Consider the following 18720-nt stretch of genomic DNA (forward strand, 5'->3'; position numbering starts at 1 on the left):
TTGAGAGCAAGCATGGATCTCCAATACTTGACAGCACATTCTCCTAACTCCTTAAATATACCGTGCCGACATGTTATTCCTTGGCACAACTCAATACCTACTCCTATTTACACTCCATGTCCGATTTGTATTTTTTACATTTCCGTTCCGCAGGGGTGACACTCCGCTCTACCGGCATATTCCTTCAATAACTTCCATGCGGTCAGAAAACTCCTTTAAACGCTATCTCAGGGGATTCTGATCATACATCAATCAATCACTCCACAAACCTCACAAGTTCGCAGTGGTCTTCCTTCTATCAATTCTCCGAAGAATCATTTAAACTCCATCTTTCCAACGGAAATCGAGTAAAATCCGCGCTAAAATAGCGTTAAAGTGGCTAATAAAGGAAAGTTTTAAAAATAATAGACTGTACAGAAGCACTTTTTGCCATGTTTTGGGTCTTATTTATTCTGAGGCCGCGAACAGCCATTGCGGTGATCATAGTATAGGTGGTCAGTACACCGCGTTGTGGATAACATTCCGATTTGGAAATTCCCACATTCGCCTACCCGCGGCGACCTGAGTTCGAGTCTCAGTGATCACATTTTTGCAGATTTTTTCTAATTCAGACGCGTAAAGGCGTATAATGCACGGTGCACTTTCAAGCCTGCGTTGTTCTTGGAAGACGAGAAGCAAATAATGAGCTTATTCGTATAACACTCCCGTCATCATCAATCAACTTTTTGCTAGTCCTAAAGATGGCAAATTCAACTCTGGCTTCTGCAAATACAGCAAGCTTGGCCAATTGGTCAGTTGACTTTGTATCGATCGCTTCCACCTCTAAATCGGTAACACAAAAGTGAGCATCGCAGTCCCTGTGAAAAGAAGATCATCCTGACACGTTCTCCCCTTCAGTGCAATTCCTGATCCACCTGGTTACGTTCGTTCGGAAGGATCGTCATCAAAGGTTCGTTTGGTATGCATCGCAGAATCTCATGACCGGCCCTGACGTCTCTCCATCTATCACAGAAATCTAAAGCAGCAGTCCGACAACCTCCAAGTCAAGAAGAAGTAGAAGCATTACGCCAAAAACGTGCATGGGATGTAGCCTTGGCCCCAGCAAAGCAGATCCCAATGCAAGGATTCATGCTTTATATGTCCGGTAGTGGTGTTCAAATTTTCAGTATGATGGTAGTCGGAATGTTATTAACGAATCCGATCAAGGCGATCATGACGATCACAAACGCATTCGCACCTTATTCGACACCAGGAAAATCAAATGACTTGATACTGCACAAGCTTTGTTTTATTGCTTGTCAGTTGGCTTGCGTTGGATTGGGAATATATAAATGCTGGAGTATGGGTTTATTGCCTACCGCAAGTAGCGATTGGTTGGCATGGAGAGAGCCAAGAACGGTGAGTGGTATTTATCACATCTAGCACACGCATATGCTGACTTTTCTTCCTACGCTTTTCTAGCCACTCGAGTTTTCACCAGTGTATCCATAGATGCAGATTGTCAATATATACATGCAGGGTATGGGTATAGATGATATTTCTACAAACTGGAACGAATCAGACTCCATAATCCGACCAAGCTTTCACCCCAAGTGACTGCGCCGAAAAAGGTTGCTAGACCGACAACAAACGCATATGCTTTGAGTGAATCTGCGTGTGGATAATGTACTGGTCCAGGAATGGCAGTTTTGATGAGTGAAAAGAATCGATCTTCAGTGACTGCTTTTGTATTACAAAGTGCCAAGAGTCCTTCAGGACCACCGAACCGTTGACCATTTCCACTGGCTTTGTTTCCTCCGAATGGCAAGCCTTGATTTAGATAAGAAACGGCGAAATCGTTAATGTTTACCATTCCTGCATGTAGCTGATCGGCAACCTTTCTGCAAACGGAACGATTGCTTCCAAAAACAGAAGATCCGAGAGCAAATCTTGTTCCGTTTGCAAGACTGACTGCTTCTTCTACTGTATCAAATGGCATCACCAAAAAGATGGGAGCAAACAATTCTTCCTGTGCGATGGGCATATCAGGCGTAACGTCGACGATGAGCGTGGGAGCAAAATAATGACCGGAAGGGTGATTTGGATGATTGAATCTCTTTCCGCCTGCTAAGACTCGTGCTCCTCGTGATTCTGCATCAGCTATCAAAGCTTCTAGAGCATCGAATCGGTTATCACTGATCATTGCACCCACATCGATACCCTGCTTGGTACCGGGTGCTACATCATCCAAGAAACTACCTTGACGTAAAATCTTGACTTTGGGTGTGACTAGATCCAAGAACTTTTGCATGATCTTACGTGAAACGATGAATCGTTCAGCACCAATGCAATTCTGACCACCAGAACCGAATGCAGCACGTAACCAGGTCTGCACGAAGAAAGAGAGAGATGCATCTTCCAATACGATCATCGGATCTTTTCCTCCTAATTCTAAACAGCATGGTGTCATCACTTTAGCAGCATCTCTTGCTACCATCTTTGCCACTGATTCACTGCCGATGAAAGTCAAATGTCTCACCAGTGGATGAGATGTCAAGACAGGAGCAACGGGCGGCAAGCAGCAGACCAATTGAACCAAATCGGGTGAAAGACCACATGCACGCAAACAAGCATGAACGCCTTGAATGTAGTATTGCGTCGACCAGACCACCATTTCAGAGCATTTGACGACTACTGCATTACCCGATGCCAAGCCAGCTAAAATTGGGCTCAAAGCATTATGACAAGGGTAGTTCCACGATACTAATGCTGTTACCACACCAACTGGTTCATAGTATACCGTACAGCGTTTATGTGCCAAAAGCAAGTTGTTTGGCCTTGTCTGTGGACGTAGGACTTTTTCGCTATTCTTGATCAACCAGTCCAGCTTTGAGAGGGTGACTAAAATTTCTCCCAAAACGGCATCGATTGCCGTCTTTCCCGTATCACGACAAGCAACACGTACGAGCGTATCCATATCCCTTACCATCCATGCTTTGATCGTTTTGAGTACCCTTCTCCTTTGTGTCCAATTTCTACCTTGCGGTTGCCATGTTTTCTCTTGTGCCATTAGTGCTTTGCGTACTTTTGCATCAATGCTTGCTTCTGAATCCGCTACGATTTCATCCAGATAGGCTCCCGTAGCCGGACAATATGCAACGATCGTATCCACATCTGATCCTTTTGTGCCATTACTGTTTTTCGTACTACGTGAACGTGTTTCACGAACATTGTCTCTTGTTGCAGGTACGATAGAAGGACGATCGAGAATGTTTGTCGGTTTCCAATCATGTTTTGCAGCTTCGGGTGTAGAAGGGATATCTACTTTTTCCAACGAAGGTGGTGTCTCTCGCCATGATGTAACGATTAACGGCAAAGCAAAAACTGTGATCGCGGTCACAAAGAATGTCAATGCAACCTTGACGATATGTTCCTGTGTCATACTTGTGTTAAAAATTAATGTTGTTTCTGTCATTTTTGTGGAAAGGTCGTTCGAATATGAAGGTGTTGATCATGAAAAAGTGTTTTTAGCATTTAGAACATTCTTCTAGCTTAATTTAACACTTAATTCTCTCAACAAGGCGCCGTACGAGTGAAAAAGAAGACGCGTTCGGATTTAAGTTCTTGTTCTCATTAATCAATTCAATTTTGGCAATCTATATGGTACACAATCAAGGCAATCATCACGATCAGAAAGAATGCTCAGTTGATCCTTCTCCCATAGCAGAAGTAGAAGAAGAACCTGATGAGACAGCTTGTATCATTCTATCTGCTAGTCCGGCTCCAGACCATTTCTGATGTGTCAAAACATCAACACCGAGCTCCTTCTCTCTTCTTTGAATCAAACGAACATATGCTTCCATACCCTTTGTACTGAATTCTCTTGCAAGTTCATTGGTGATCAAACCAGTAGAATGCAATCCTGCCAAAGAGATCAATTGCAAAACAAATCCGCCCTTTGCTAACTCCCAAATGAAAGATTGCAGGGATTGATCATCGTATCCGTGTGCTGACCAGTTGAAAGATGGGCTCAAGTTGTACACCAACATCTTATCAGGGTGTACTTCATGGATTCGTTTGGCAAATCCGGTTGCTTCTGCCACATCGGGCGTCTTGGTTTCGAGCCACAACATATCTGCATATGGTGCAAACAAGTTGACACGCTTTACAGCTGCATCAATTCCACCGGTGAAATGGAAGTATCCTTCCTTCGTCCTTGGTGCTTCCCAGTCCCACTTTGGCACGTTTTCAGCTCCAAATATTTCAGCGGCAATCTTGCGTGCTTCATTGTTAGAAACGCCTCCTTCAACACGCTTCTTGTATTGTTCAACACCTTGTGCGTTATTTGCGTTATGTTGAGCAACTGCGTCATTAAACGTCAACAAAGTGCAACTGTCCATCCATTGTTTTTCCACTTCGTCCACTTCTTTACCACGTTTGCCTTGAGCTTCTGCATCTTGCAACACTTCAGCCAAGCTCTTTGATCCGTCGGGTAGATTATAAGCACCTTTGATAAATTCATGATCGCGAACGTCAATGTTTGAACTGATCAATTTACCACTTTCGCTATCTGTTCTTGCGATGACCATATTGGACGAACCCAAGATATCCCATGCCAATCTGCATGAATTCAAACGATTGATATGTTCCGAAGTTGGAACGAGAACCTTTCCTGCTTGATGACCACACTTTTTACCGCCGTGCAATTGATCTTCCAAATGAATGGCTGCTGCTCCATGTTCGGCAAACAGTTTAGCGAGACGCATGACCGAGCTTAAACCACCATGACCGGTATCAGCATCAGCGATGATTGGTCGCAAATAATCTGTATAAGGTGTCTTTTCACGTTGTTCAGGAGATAGCAAACTTCTTTCTTCGTAATGTTTACGGTCGTGGTGTAATTGTGCTTTGAATAAACGTTGAACTTGGTTGGGTACAGTTGTGTAAGGGTAATCTGCCAAATCAGGTCCAACTTCATTATTACATGTTGTAAGAACACTACTTGCTGCCCATCCACTGATGTACGTCACCTCTAGGAAATGTGCCATTTGAGATTGTTGAACGGGATCGATAGCACCCATAGTATGAACAGGTTTGCGTTCTTCAAATCGATGGCGTAATAGAGAGAACAGCTTGTCAGCCATCAAAGAAGATTGAGGAGGTGTGACGGGAACTGAGCCACGCTTTGAAACGACATCAGCCGGACCATATGGACGCTTGATTCCCTTGAAGCGAGGACTATCGAACCATTTTTGAATTTCTTGGCAGGCACGGTTGAATTCATCTGCTTCTTCTTTTACTGTTGGAGGTTGCAATCGCAATGGTGCTGGAGCAGAGAATACTTGTGTTGATGCAATGTTTGTGATACCTCTAGCATTGCTTGATGGCGTTGTCATACTTGCTGTAAATCTACTTGTTCCTCGTGCTACGACACTTTGACGGGATTGAAGCAGCGATCTTTGCGCTATTGAGCTACTTCTTATTAAACGGGATGTCATCTCGAATCCAGAAAGTGATTGAGATCGGAAGTGATGGAAGAAAGAAGAGAGAAAGTAATTCAACTTTGACCGCAACAGCATTCTTCCGATCTTCTTTCAGAATTAAGCACTCTTCCCCATTTCAGTGGAGCAAGCGGTTTCAAGCCCGAAGCATAGAAGCGTGGCATTGTGCCTGTTAAGCGCGTGTATTTCTCTTTTCTCCGTTTTCACCGATACCGGCCAAACAAGAACCGAATCAAAAATCATCTCCGCACTTTCCGCACACACCCTACAGACAGGCTTCTTCTTGCTTATATACGCCAATTCCGAAAGAAGTGCTTTTTTGGTGCACGGCTAAATGCTATTTCTTCCTTTTTACCATCACAAAAATTACAGAGATGGCATGAGCACCTTTGGATTGAAGAAGGATCAGCCTTCTTCAACTGAACAACATCCTACTCGAATTATAATAGCATTGGACTTGGATGCATTTTATGTGGCCGCCTCACGCAAAAGAGATCCCAGCTTGAACGGATTACCGGTTGCGATCAAGCAAAAGACGATTTGTGCCACTACATCCTACGAAGCACGGGCTAAAGGTGTGCAAAAGTTAATGAGAATTCGGGATGCTGTCGCAAAATGTCCCGAACTCATCTTTGTAGATGGAGAAGATTTGTCCTATTTTAGGAAAATCAGTACAGAAATCTTCAAGATTGTATCTTCTATGGTTAGAGATGGATTAGTGGAAAAATTAGGAATGGATGAGCTGTTTTGCGATGTGACGTCAATGGTAGAAGATCGATACAATGAGGAGATCGCCGGCATATGTCCTCCTGTCAAACCGTTTGGCAACGTCTTACCACAACGCACCAAACATCGACTGGAACAAAAGAAAGGAGATTTGGACGAATTCGATCCTCTCACCAGGAAACTCTTCATTGCTTCCAACTTAGCCCAAACAATTCGTGAACGTGTTGCAGAAGAAGTCGGCTTGACATCCAGTGCAGGAATAGCAACTTCGAAATGTTTAGCCAAATTGATAGGAAATTTGCACAAACCCAATCAGCAGACGGTACTAGCACCTTGTGATCCTGCCTTTGCCACGCAGGATACACAGGAACTAATCGATCCATTTCCCATCAGAAAAGTTAATGGCTTCGGCTCAGTGACGACTGCTAGGATGTGTGAAGTAGCAAGCTCAACCACGGGAGTACCAGAAAATACAGTCACTCCAGAAAGTATGACAATCTTGGTCGCACGAACGTTGTTTGATCATACAGCGTTGAGTGAAATGTTTGGTGAAAGGATCGCGACTCGATTGCATGCTTTATTGCATGGCATAGACGATGAACCCGTAATTAAAGCGCCAGATTTTCCTGCTCAAATCAGTATCGAAGATTCATACTTTGGCTTGCCGTTTGAGAAAGTTCCTGAACAATTTGTCAAATTGGGAGATAGCCTATTGCGAAGACTAGAGTTGGAATTGATGTCACATCCAGATCCACGGCAAGAAAGCGAAGAAGAAAAGGTGCGCAAACAAGAAGCTGAAGCAGAGATGGTAGAAGTGCCTCTCGATATATTCGGCAATCCTGTCAGCAACATAAGCGATGCAATCGTGCGTATTCGCAGGTATGGTGATTTGGCAAATCCGAATTCGTCTGCGACTCCCCCTCCTCTCAAGCAGCGTTCAACTTGGCTTCGTTACCCGCTCTCTCTAAGATTGACCACCCGACAAGGATATACGAACCGTATAAGTCGACAAACGCGAATGCCAGTGGAAATCTTTGATATTAGTGTACCACGGATCGAACGAGCAAAAGTTCTTATGCATAGCTGTGAAGCATTATTTCGAGCTGTGATTCAGTTTGAAGGTAATAAAGGCATGGGTATACATTTGATCAACCTTGCCGCAATCGATTTGAGCGTTCATCGTCCCAATCAATCGATCGGTGGCTTTTTCAAACAGCCTGTACAAGCACGCACACCCGTTGTGGAAAGCAGACAAATCATTGAAGAACCTATCCCTGAGACAAATCAGATTGATATGGCATTCTTGATGGAATTACCCGAGGATGTGCGCCGGGAAGTAGCACAAGAGTATGGCATCGAGTTGCCAACAGAAGCGAACCAATCCGCTGGATCCCAATATGAACCCTTATCACAGTCATCCATCCTCTCAACACAGAGTTCAGCTTCAACAATGTTGTGCTCTCATTGTGGACTGTCTATGTCATCGTGGCTCCAGCACGATCACGAGCGTTGGCCTGATACAGGTCTACCGCACAAACACAAAGATGAAGATATGGATGATCTGGACTGGGATGATGAAGATGATGATGTAATGTCAATCTAGAATCAAAAAATCTAAATATACCCCCGTCATTTTGTACTTTTAAACAATTTATGCGATTTATCAGAGACACAAATATTTATACAGAGCAAAGAGGATGAGAGCATTTACTGTGTAGAAAAACAGATATACTAGTCTTACTTGTTCGAGTTGGATTGCAGCGTTTCTTCATCTTCACTCCAGGCATCCCAAGCTTCTGGTTCCGCTTCTCCATCTTGTGTGCCGTGCTTGTTGATGCCATTCTGTTGAGCTTTGAGGGGAGGGGAGCCAACAGTGGCACCATACGACAAATCTATCGATTTCTTCGCTTTCGTCGTCCTCTTAGGCGCCTTTGCATCTTGATCAGTTGTTTTGTTGATGTTGTCTATTGCATCCAATTGTGCTATAGAGGAAGACTGTGAGCCTCTAGGTGGATAACTATGATCGTCTTCATCGTAGCTTTCATCACTTGCGTCTCCTAGCATGTGTCGATCTATCTCTTGATACCGTCCACGTCCAGCATCCCCGCCATCCGCTCGCTTCCCGCCAAAGAAACCCGTCCACCATGATGCTCGAAAAGGACCATCAAGACTCTCACTGCGTCTATTTTCCCCTTCCTCTACACGCTCGATATCGTCGTCATCCTCGTCGCCACCCTGACCAGTCAATTGATCATCTTCTTCAGAACGATATTTGGACGTATTGGGATTATGTCTCAAGACAGAATCGATCAACCAAAATTGCAGCGTGTTCATCGCCAAAGGGAATAATGCCATAACAAAGAACACTTGTGCTTTCTTGTGATCGCCAAACAAGTTCAAGACCCAACGTCCAATGTCGAATAAGAATGGGAAAATTCCAAACAAGATCAAGACCATTATCTTCATCAGAAGAAGTGAAAGAAGATACATGGCCAATTGTCGAAAGAAGAAAGTCATTCTAGGCCTTGTAGATTTAATCGGACCCACCGACCGACTTGAACCATTCCTTGTCATGTCTGGTAAAGCATTCGTTGAGGCATTGTCATCTGCTGGCACCGAATTTGACATCCTGCGAGGACCTGCACGTCTTCTCCTTCCGATCACAGAAGGTGTGGAAGAATATTGTCCAGATACAAAACCGGGCCAACCAAGAACATCGGTAAAGTAGTGCGTGAGAAACTTCATGCAATAGTAGATAAACAGCACGCCGATTGTAGTGTCGATTGCAATATTGAGAAAGTATAAACTGCATGGATTGTTCTCTCCTTCACTTGCTCGACTGCCCAACGAGGACAATAAAACGTTCAAGATATGAACGAACAGCTGACCGAGCATCTGTTTCGATATATCCAACATCCAAATCTTCCATGGACGTTTGGGCTTTTCTCGTTGCCGTTTCAAGACTAGTGTTCCAACCACCAAGACACCCATGATCAACTGCACGAAAATGGCAAAAGGTCCAAGCAATCGGCAGTTCTTGTCTGCTTGTTCGTCATTGTCTGGAATGCCAGGAAACGGATAAGGTATCGATGGTGGTCCATCTTCAGTCAATGTGCTATTCAGTTCAGCTTTTTGCGCATACGCTTGCATCACTGTCTGTGATAGCAGTACACATAGTAGCACTGCATCCCAACCTCTCATCGTATAGACGGCGAACATACTTTGGTGTATGCTGACCTTCATGATTGTAGCAGTATTGAATCTTGCATAGTCTGTTTCGACCTGTTGGTTGATCAGGGCGATGATTGTTTGAAATGAAGTTGATCATATGGGGCGTGTGGAGATAATTTAGTTAGTTGTGCGGCAGTTTCATTCATTGCCTTTTTTGCCAAGGCGAGCGGGCAGTGCATTTATGATTACACGCGCTAATATTCCAACAATCCTTTTCCTTCTTCTCAAATATCATAACCGCATGCTCTTCTTCTAGCAAGTATGGGCTCCATTGAGGGCGTAATCATCCTTTCTTCAACGAACGAACCTATTTTAAACTCTCATTTCGTTCACCCATTGGCAAATTATCCTTCTTTACATGCAGATCGATTAGTGGAAAAGCTAGAAGCATCATCTTCCGAAAAGGAAAAAGTTGGAAATAGCTCAAAAGATGTGTTACCGGTAGTCTTTGTGGATGATATACCGTCATTGCAAGAGGAAGAGGCGGAGAGTCAGGATGAGGAGGAGGAGAAAGAGCCTGACTCGGAATGGCAGGCATCGAATGGGAAGAATACCCGACATGGAGCTGGTCTCGTACATATCGAGCACAACAGACTACGTTTTATCGCGACATTTTCCAAACAGGTAGATCCATTGCTACCTCTAACATTCCTACACTCTCTATTGGCCAACTTAGAACTTTACCTCGGTTCACCTCTAACGGAAGAATCCATTCGAGAGAATTTCGATGTCGTTTATCAAATGTTGGAAGAGATGCTGGACGAAAGCGGGCACCCTCTTAATACAGAGTACAACACTTTGCGAGAGTTGGTACGTGAGCCAAGCTGGATTGATGGTATCGTGAGCAAATTAGGCTCGGCTGTTTCAAAGTGAGTATCTCCCTTCAAGTGTAGCACATTCGGTGATGATACAATAAACTATTCGCTGTGTTCTTTCCGACCTCCCGTCAAAAGAGAAATGTGGATCACCAGTTTTTTACTCTTCTGAGCTTGTATGTTGCGTAAATTGGCTGACTACATATTGACATATTTCCTTACTTCAGCATCTCGAATACAGCTTTGGGCAACGCTATGTCTCAACCTCACATCTCTCCGATCCCATGGAGAAGGCCTATCACCAACGCACAGCGATCTGGAACACGAAACGAGATCTACATAGATGTGGTAGAAGTTATCAGCGGGATTTTCTCGCGTTCTAGTCATCCAAAAGCAATTGGACCGCTAGGACTTCACTGTCGTTTGGAAGGCTACAGTAAGCTGTCTGGTACGCCCGATCTTCGATTGCGTTTAACAGATTCTCGGAGAATACTAGACGCCAGCCTACATCCATGTGTGCGGATACGGCCATGGAAACAAGATAAGATCTTGAGTTTCATTCCGCCTGATGGCAAATTCTGTTTGGCAGATTTTGAACTGGAAAGCGTCAGCGCATTGGAGAGACATGTGCCTATTCAACTACAATGTTCGCGAGGAAAGGCGGGAGATCATTCAACATTCACGATCACCGTTTCTGCTTCAAAAACGATTGAAGATGTTGAAATCCTTTTCCGAATAGATGAAGGAAATTGTACGATCGAATCAACATTAACGGGAGGCAGTCGCCCTGGAGTAGCGAGTGAAGATCTGAATGCGCTAAAGGGGTCATTCCACTTTAATGCAAAGACTGGCATGGCAAGATGGCAAATTGGCACATTGAGCAATGATCAAAGAGCGTTGCAACTACAAGGAACAATCAAAAGTGAAACGATTCCGGGTTTATCCAATGCTGTGACGAGCAAGTTTAGCGTTCCGCAAACATCATTGTCGGGACTCAAGGTTGCGAATTTAGAAGTGATAAATGACGTAGGCTATAAGCCTTTTAAAGGCGTTAAATCTTTATTGCGTGGTGAAATCGAATGGAGATGGTGATCGATTACATTGTATGTACCTACATGATATACCCGTATGACACTTGAATATGCATACTAATCTTTACGAGGCTGTGTCGGGTATGTGACCATGTGAAATTGCCGTTTCTTTTAACATTGTGCCGCCGGCACGGAGTCTATTGACTTTATATTATTTACACGCATTCACTTGTGATGTTTGGGCGTTTCGCGTGCATGCCTGAGTGTGTTTTAAAGAGGGGGGCAGTATTTCACCTGGCGTAGTTTTGCATGAAAGGGATGCTAATTGAATCGCGTGTCAAATAAAATAAGCCTTTCCTTTTGTGTTCATTTAGCCAAAGGTTTGTGCCTTTTTTGTGTATGCACTGCATCTTAATGCAACACAAGCCATAAACCTCCGCTTGGCGGAAAAAAAGAAACAAAAGTCAAAATCACAAGGGCTGGCGGCGAATCGCCCTTTTTGTATTGTGGAAATACGCATTTGCTTATTTTCACCCACGCTAATAGCGCGGGTCAAACTGTCAATTAATCAAAAGCCCAATTTCATCATAATTCATAAACAATCTTTTTTGTCTTTAATATGTCATGTTCCCCTAATTCGATCGTCATCCTTGCATCCATTTCGATGACATCTTCCTACCTCCTCTCACAATAAACAAACAATCGAATGAACAAGTGATAGCAACAGTCAACATCTTGACATCTGTACGCACAACAACACCTCTCCACACAATTGAAGATCACCCCGCACTTCATTCACCACACAAAATGTCTTGCTTTCCAAAAACAAAAGCAACACAACAATCAGCAAAAGAGAAATCAGCAGCATCCTCTTCTACACTTCCACAATCCGAACATCCTACAATCACTTCAGCAGTAGCAGCTGATCCAACCCTACCGCCATCCAAAGCTGCAACGAGATTATTTCCAAACCCTCCAGCATGGAAGAGAGGTATTCTGCGGTTCAAAATCAAAGAACAACTAGAAGAAGGTAGAGGGAAAAAGTGGAATTGGCATAAAGGTGCAGTCCATGTAGGTAATCAAGAACCGGATGAAAAGGAACTACAGTCTATACGTGAACGATTTGGGTACTCGTCAGATCCTGAGAAAGGTCCTTCAAAGTTGTACCTTATGATGCTTGCAGACGCATGTCTTCCCCTACCACGCAATCCAATGTCAGGCGTAGTGTCGCCGTCACTACTAGCCACAACTGGTATCGTTCCCTTTTCGGTCTTTAGTACAGGTCCTGATATCATTCAGCACTATTACGACTGCATCGTAGCAGCGCAAAAGGAAGTGGTTTGTCTAACGAACTACTGGCAATTGGGAAAGAACGTCGATCGAATCTCAGACGCTCTACGGGAACTGAACAAACGACATCAAAAGAGAAAGGAAGAGAGAACGACCCAAGATAGTAACGGTAATTCTGAATCTGAATCCTCCAAAAAGCAACTTCGAGCAAAAGATGTCAAGCTCGAAGATAAAATTATCGTCAAGCTTATGTGGGATCGTGGTCCACAAACACTAGCTGATTTGTTCCGTATACGAAAACCAGTCCCGCCAGAACTATGGAAAAAGAATGGCTTACCGACTGAAGATGAAATCCCCTACCTGAGTGTGGAAATCTTGAACTACCACAGACCTCTGATGGGCACTTTCCACGCCAAGCTGCTTCTTGTCGATCGTCAAGTTGCTGTGATTAACAGTAATAATATCCAAGATCGACCCAATCTAGAAGCATGCACTCGATTGGAAGGTGATATTGTCAATTCAGTATACGATCACGCTTTGATCTCTTGGGGTAATCGCCTCAATCCACCTTTGCCTTGCCTCGGATCGCCTGCTCCAAAAACACCATCTCCATCAGCATTCTCTGGAGGAGAGGAGTCTACTTTGCCCCACATTACAGCAGCTCGCTTGCGTGAGATTGCAAGTTCCGTTCGAGAGCGTCTACGATCAGACGACGAAGAAGCCGAAGTAGAACAAGCGCGACCTCCAATACGAAGAATGAGCTTTGCCGATGTGATGGATGGAGTGATGCGAAGGGATGGAACGATGCACAGCCCAACACAGACTCATGCACCAAAAACACCACGATTTGGACCCTCGACGCCCAAATTTGGACCATCATCTCCTCAGAAAGATAAACAGCAAGGCTCGCCAAACATTGACAGAGAACAGGCTGCCCGTAATGCGGGTGCTGAATGGGCTCGAAAGGCTTTACGATTGTCTGATTTCCAAGAAACACACTCACAACCAGCGCAAGGCTCTCAAAGTGCTGATCAGGCTCTTACACCCAATCGTCGTCACTTTGCTGATGTAGTGTATGCATTGATGGAAAAAGAAGGTATAAAGCCTGGTTTGTGGGCAGAAGGTGCATTGGACGCATTCGGATTGGGTCCAAGTAGTAGTAGAAATGTTGCAGATGAGGCACGCAAGAGTCGCAATGCAGCCAAGACTGCTGCTGAAAAGGGTATTAGTATTCCACAAATGGTGAAAGAAGAGGATGGCAAGAGCGATGGACATGTCGCTGGCGGTGATGATACATTAAATGAAGTCGGTGCAGGATCTCCAGATGCCAAAGCCGTATCCCCTCAACATACAAGTCAAAAGGGCAGCGACATGACAAACACCAATGGCGATGCACAAGAAGCCAAAGTAGAAGATGCAGATCGAGACCTTGAATCTGCAGAACAATTCCACCTGGGTGAACCAGCAGAAACTGCATCAAATGTACCTGCAACTATCACCAAGCAGTCGTCACCTTCACAGTCTACGAGTAACCTCGAAGTACCAAAAGCTGGCAATAGTGCCAATGGTGATGCAAATCTTACACCAACAGATCCAACTCTTGATGAGGCACCGGAAGCTGCGCCGGGATCGAAAGCATACCAACGTCGAAAGAGGACCATCTCTTCCCGTTCTCGCGCATCAGCATCTGAAAGATTGGCACAAATTACCAAATCACTCGATTTTGCCAACCTTTCACAGGTAAAAGGTGAAATCACAGCACAACAATTAGCAGCGATGACCGATCGGGTAGCACAAGAGATCGGAGGAAGTTTTGCACAAGGAGCTGTTGATATTTTGGATTTCAATCCTTACATCTTCCATTTACCTCATTCACCTGTGCCAATGGCATTGGTTAACAGAAGACCACATGGAACGCCAGGTCATTCTGATATTCGAAACGCTCAAGATGCAGCATGGTTGGCAGGCTTCAGATATGCAAAAGAGCACATCTTCCTACAAAGTCCTACTCTAAACGCAACGCCGATCAAACATGCTGTCCTGCATGCTGTTCGTCGTCATGTTCGTGTGGAGCTGTGGCTGGGTCTAGGATTCAATGACAAGAGTGAAAGTATGCCATTCCAGGGTGGTACGAACGAGAACGTGGTCACACGATTATACCGTCAATTGCGTAGAGAAGGAAAAGGAGACGAAAAGTATTTAGAAGTTTATTGGTATACAGGAAAGGATATGGCAAGACCGTTGAATGCAGTTCGTAAGCAACGTAATTGTCACGTTAAATACGTCTCTTTTGATGGTGAAGTGGCCATCATCGGAAGCGGTAATCAAGATACACAATCGTGGTATCATTCACAAGAGATCAATGTCATGGTCGATAGCAGGCAAATCGTTGGTGAATGGGATCGTGCATTACGTCGCAATCAAAGCACACATTTGTACGGTCGCGTAGACGATGATGGAATCTGGCGTGGAAGGACAGGAGCGGAAACGGTTGATAAGGGAGGGGATTAATTCATAACAGCAACACCACATTCATTCTCATTCTTATTTTAAGACAGCAAACACAGCACTTTTTTTTCATTTCATTCATTCTATCAAGATCCATTCAACTGTGATCTTGTTCAATATTCTCTGCTTAGTTATCATCACACAAAATTTCAATCATTTTTGCATGTAATGCTGTTCGTATTGATGATGCTGTAATATACAAATGCGTGTCTATAAGGCTACTTGATTATTTCTTGCTTGGCTTAGTAGAAGGAGCAAGAGCATGACCGGTCTCACGAATATGGGTGAAAAGCTTTGAGCGTGAATCAAAGCCTGTCGAGCAAACATTGCATCGTTCCTTGGCAAACTTGGCATCCTTCTTCGCCCTTCTGGTCTTTTTGCCGTTCGATGGAGGTGCTTCTGTCTGCTCTTCTGCTTTTGGCTCCTGCTGTTGATCGGCGTTTTGTACCTCTTCTTCCTCTTCAGAGCCAACCTCGGGCGTGGCTGTCTCGCTTGCTGCGGCTTTCTCTTGCTCTTTCATACGCTTCTTGAGCTTCTGTCTTGCTTTTTTACTCAATCCTGCCATTTCATCTTGCGTTTCTTCATTCTGTGCGGGGATCATGACGATATTCTCATCTTCCTCTTCTTCTACATTCATCTCTTTCATGCTCTTTTGTAAATCACGATCTTCCCTTTGCATATCTCTTCTGAGCTTCTGCACTTGCTTCTTGTGTTTATTGCTCCTTTCATGATTGGCAAAAGCGGCTTCTGATTGAAATACCTTATCACATGCAAAACATTCCAATCCATCTGCACCCTCGTCGAAATCATCGTCATCTGCTTTGTCCTCATCGTTCCCTGGTACTTCCTCTCCAAAAGATGCTTCGCTATCCTCCTCGCTATCTTCCGCACCATGTTCCCATCTATCCCAACTCTGCTTTTGATACGCTCGAGCACGTTCTTCTAGTTCCCGCATCTCACGTTCAGCAGCCTCTTTCCTTCTTTGCATCTCTTCGGCTGAATTGGTCGCAGACGATTGAGCATTGATGTGTGCTTTCACTCTAGGATCTCGTTTGCGTATAAAGCTGACCAACGAACGAACTGTATCGTTATACTCCCTCCTTGCCGTTTCTCGCATTCGTTTATTCTCCTTTTCCATCGCCCGTTTCACTCGACGATCAGGCGCATCATTCACACGATAACCATCGCGCCAGGCAAACCCTTTCCGTGTAGAAAAGCCAGACCAAACGGCATAGAAATCTCGAATTTGAGTTTGATGTATTGTTGCTTCTCCATCTGAATGCTTGCTATGCAGGTACGGTGTATGCGAATAACCAAAGCTGGGAAAAGGTTCGAATTGTGAACTTGTTTCGCCAGGGTATGGAGCAGCACCCTTTTCCTCTTCCGCGAGCCGTTCAAATACTCTTCTATATGTTCCGAAAAACCCTGCTTCGTCGGCACCAGGAGGCTGGACGTCCATGCATAGGGAAGCATCCAAGAAACGCATAATCTGTCTTGGTGTGAGGCCTGGAGCAGAGCTTCCAGTTGGTGCAGGAGGTGGCTTTTGCTTTCCGCTTCTGAAATTTTGGAACGTTTGTTCATCGAAAGCTTCATCAATATAATCATCATCATCGTCCATTCCGCCTCCCAAGATCTGTTCACGATGTGCATCGTACCAAGCACGTTCTTGATCATCGCTTAGCACTTCATATGCAGCTTGGATCAGTCTAAATCGTTCATTTGCTGCTTCTACATCATCGGGATTCTTATCAGGATGGAAACGTAGCGCCAATCGTCTGTATGCTTTACGAATCTCATCTGATGTACTTGTGGCTGTATTTGGTTCAGGCAATTCTAACAGTCCATAATAATCTTGTACGTCAATTCCATCTTTTGTCATCGGCCTATTGCTGCCTGACCCGCCCCTCCCACTAGCATCTTGAGATGACTGTGAAGCACCCATCACCCTCCTACCTCCGTTCCCGTAAGAGTATACCAGTTGAGTGGCTTCAATCGGTGATGAACTACTGAAGGAAGAGTTGGAGGCGAAGCAGCACTCCACAAATTCCGAATTTTATTTGGGCAAATGCTGATTATCTAAGCAGGCGCGGCCTCTGGTAATTCTCTATCTAGACTTTGTCAGATGATCACAAACGACTCATTGATATTATTGCAACTGAATCATTGCATTTTGGGTTGCATAATCTGTCACGACAATCGTGCGAGAAAGCATGTACAAATAATGATTTTACAACACACTAATCAACTCTAAAAGAATGAAGGAAAGAAAGCGGAAATTGTCAGCCACTTGTTCGTACAGCGACATGATCAATCTTCCACTGCTGCCAATGCTGAACGATATGCACATAAATCAGACATATAAAATGATTCCGGATAAGGCTTCCTCCTCATTCGTGATCCAATAAATTGAACCACATCCGTTGAGGGAGACCTGGTATATCATCACTTGACATGGCATACAGCATTTATCCGCAAGTACCGAAACTCACCTTTAGAGAGATTTGAAGTGGGACAACAAAACGTTGAGACCTTCGCTTTCCTCTCCGTAGTCACGGACGACGACACATGAGCAGCCAACAACCTTACGGGCGTTACCTTCTCTGTCGATCTTGCACAAACCGGCCCAGGTTCCGAGTGTCTTGGGGTCAGAAACCTTGAGCAAGTTGATCTTGTGTTCGGTGCACAAAGCTTCGATCAATTTGATGTATTCTTGTTCAGTGCAGGTTTCGACCAAAACACACAAGTGGGCTTGACGACGGTCCAAAGCCTTGGCGCATTCACGCAAACCACGGGCCAAACCGTCGTGAACCAAAGCCTTCTTCAATACTTCTTGCAAAGCATCTTCGATGGACATGGCACCGCCAGTCTTGGCTGGGGCGGCAACCTCGGTCTCCTCGACCTCGGCAACATCGACTGGTGTTTCTTCAACGTCAGACATGGTGAACTTGAAAAGTGTGTAAAAGTATGATCGTAAGGGCTTCTTCGATGAGTCGCTCCGCGAGTGATCTCAGCCTCGTTTAAGGTATTGAGAAAAAAGAAAGAAGTGATGGAGGAACAGAAGGTTATGGCTGAACCATTCGTGATGTAATGCGCACTTTTGCTCTGTCTCCCGATTATTCGTGTGGTCTGCATAAATCAATCTGGCTCTACATCACGTGTTTGACTCCATGCGCCAAACCGCAACCAAGAAGATTTTGTATACACTGCGGTACTATTTGCACTGCATCACGCGTGGTGTAGCATATTATTGTATTAAAAATTAGCGAGAGTTGTATTTGCCGCGTAACAATTGTAGCAGAGCAAATACAGAACTGCGTACCGAGAAGCTTCTTGAGTAGAAAGCAGCACGGTAGCAGTCAATAGTGCGCAAACCTCAATAGACTGCATAAGTGTATCTCACCAAGCAAGAAGTCTCATTACCAGAATTTGCTTCCCATCGATACTCACCACCATCATTATCGACCTTTTCCGACACAACTTTCGACATAATCCGTAAGTGTCACAGCATTAGGCATTTAATGGCAACTGTTTGCGAAGGAGAAATCGACTACATACAGCAGATTCATACGACAAATGGGGGCAGATTAGAAGAATTGAAATAGGAAAGATTGTGATATTGGGGATGGTATAAGAATATCG

General features: G+C 44.5%; 9 protein-coding genes and 1 non-coding gene across 10 annotated transcripts; 5 read left to right on the top strand and 5 right to left on the bottom strand.

The window, feature by feature from the left end:
- The first annotated feature begins 476 nt into the window (after nucleotides 1-476).
- FA14DRAFT_t21 lies at nucleotides 477-586 on the top strand. The gene has a single exon. It is a non-coding gene; the product is annotated as a tRNA-His (tRNA).
- A 473-nt stretch (nucleotides 587-1059) lies between these two features.
- On the top strand, nucleotides 1060-1491 carry FA14DRAFT_122780 (DUF1077-domain-containing protein; the record flags this gene model as incomplete). Its single annotated transcript, XM_025496532.1, has 2 exons — nucleotides 1060-1398; nucleotides 1462-1491. Coding segments are annotated over 2 exons (369 nt in total), but the record flags the coding sequence as incomplete, so codon positions are not given.
- Nucleotides 1478-3477, bottom strand: FA14DRAFT_160552 (Aldedh-domain-containing protein). The gene has a single exon (XM_025498725.1). It carries the CDS (start codon nucleotides 3452-3454, stop codon nucleotides 1541-1543), a length of 1914 nt encoding a protein of 637 aa, XP_025355689.1. The 5' UTR covers nucleotides 3455-3477; the 3' UTR covers nucleotides 1478-1540.
- A 69-nt stretch (nucleotides 3478-3546) lies between these two features.
- Nucleotides 3547-5508, bottom strand: FA14DRAFT_160553 (putative isocitrate lyase). The gene has a single exon (XM_025498726.1). The coding sequence runs from the start codon at nucleotides 5373-5375 to the stop codon at nucleotides 3669-3671; it is 1707 nt and encodes a 568-aa protein (XP_025355690.1). The 5' UTR covers nucleotides 5376-5508; the 3' UTR covers nucleotides 3547-3668.
- Nucleotides 5509-5859: 351 nt separating this feature from the next.
- On the top strand, nucleotides 5860-7809 carry FA14DRAFT_122132 (DNA/RNA polymerase; the record flags this gene model as incomplete). The annotated part of the gene is made up of 2 exons (XM_025496504.1): nucleotides 5860-7047; nucleotides 7141-7809. 2 exons carry the CDS (start codon nucleotides 5860-5862, stop codon nucleotides 7807-7809), a joined length of 1857 nt encoding a protein of 618 aa, XP_025355691.1.
- Nucleotides 7810-8498: 689 nt separating this feature from the next.
- Nucleotides 8499-9227, bottom strand: FA14DRAFT_115574 (uncharacterized protein; the record flags this gene model as incomplete). The annotated part of the gene is made up of 2 exons (XM_025496116.1): nucleotides 8499-8724; nucleotides 8833-9227. Coding segments are annotated over 2 exons (621 nt in total), but the record flags the coding sequence as incomplete, so codon positions are not given.
- Nucleotides 9228-9664: 437 nt separating this feature from the next.
- Nucleotides 9665-11344, top strand: FA14DRAFT_189360 (clathrin adaptor, mu subunit; the record flags this gene model as incomplete). The annotated part of the gene is made up of 2 exons (XM_025501721.1): nucleotides 9665-10306; nucleotides 10480-11344. Exons 1-2 carry the CDS (start codon nucleotides 9699-9701, stop codon nucleotides 11342-11344), a joined length of 1473 nt encoding a protein of 490 aa, XP_025355693.1. The 5' UTR covers nucleotides 9665-9698.
- Nucleotides 11345-12090: 746 nt separating this feature from the next.
- Nucleotides 12091-15084, top strand: FA14DRAFT_121652 (uncharacterized protein; the record flags this gene model as incomplete). Its single annotated transcript, XM_025496476.1, has 2 exons — nucleotides 12091-13927; nucleotides 14039-15084. 2 exons carry the CDS (start codon nucleotides 12091-12093, stop codon nucleotides 15082-15084), a joined length of 2883 nt encoding a protein of 960 aa, XP_025355694.1.
- Nucleotides 15085-15307: 223 nt separating this feature from the next.
- Nucleotides 15308-16960, bottom strand: FA14DRAFT_121308 (DnaJ-domain-containing protein; the record flags this gene model as incomplete). The annotated part of the gene is made up of 2 exons (XM_025496457.1): nucleotides 15308-16598; nucleotides 16653-16960. 2 exons carry the CDS (start codon nucleotides 16958-16960, stop codon nucleotides 15308-15310), a joined length of 1599 nt encoding a protein of 532 aa, XP_025355695.1.
- Nucleotides 16961-17235: 275 nt separating this feature from the next.
- FA14DRAFT_160555 (putative 40S ribosomal protein S12) lies at nucleotides 17236-18226 on the bottom strand. Its single transcript, XM_025498727.1, has one exon. The coding sequence runs from the start codon at nucleotides 18017-18019 to the stop codon at nucleotides 17573-17575; it is 447 nt and encodes a 148-aa protein (XP_025355696.1). The 5' UTR covers nucleotides 18020-18226; the 3' UTR covers nucleotides 17236-17572.
- Nucleotides 18227-18720: the final 494 nt, after the last annotated feature.

Source organism: Meira miltonrushii, assembly GCF_003144205.1.
Source record: "Meira miltonrushii strain MCA 3882 unplaced genomic scaffold FA14scaffold_2, whole genome shotgun sequence".
NCBI lineage: Eukaryota > Fungi > Basidiomycota > Exobasidiomycetes > Exobasidiales > Brachybasidiaceae > Meira > Meira miltonrushii.

Coding starts and splice junctions, on each gene's coding strand:
- FA14DRAFT_160553 (XM_025498726.1), bottom strand. CDS start 5,375: ATGACAACGCCATCAAGCAATGCTAGAGGTATCACAAACATTGCATCA.
- FA14DRAFT_160555 (XM_025498727.1), bottom strand. CDS start 18,019: ATGTCTGACGTTGAAGAAACACCAGTCGATGTTGCCGAGGTCGAGGAG.
- FA14DRAFT_160552 (XM_025498725.1), bottom strand. CDS start 3,454: ATGACAGAAACAACATTAATTTTTAACACAAGTATGACACAGGAACAT.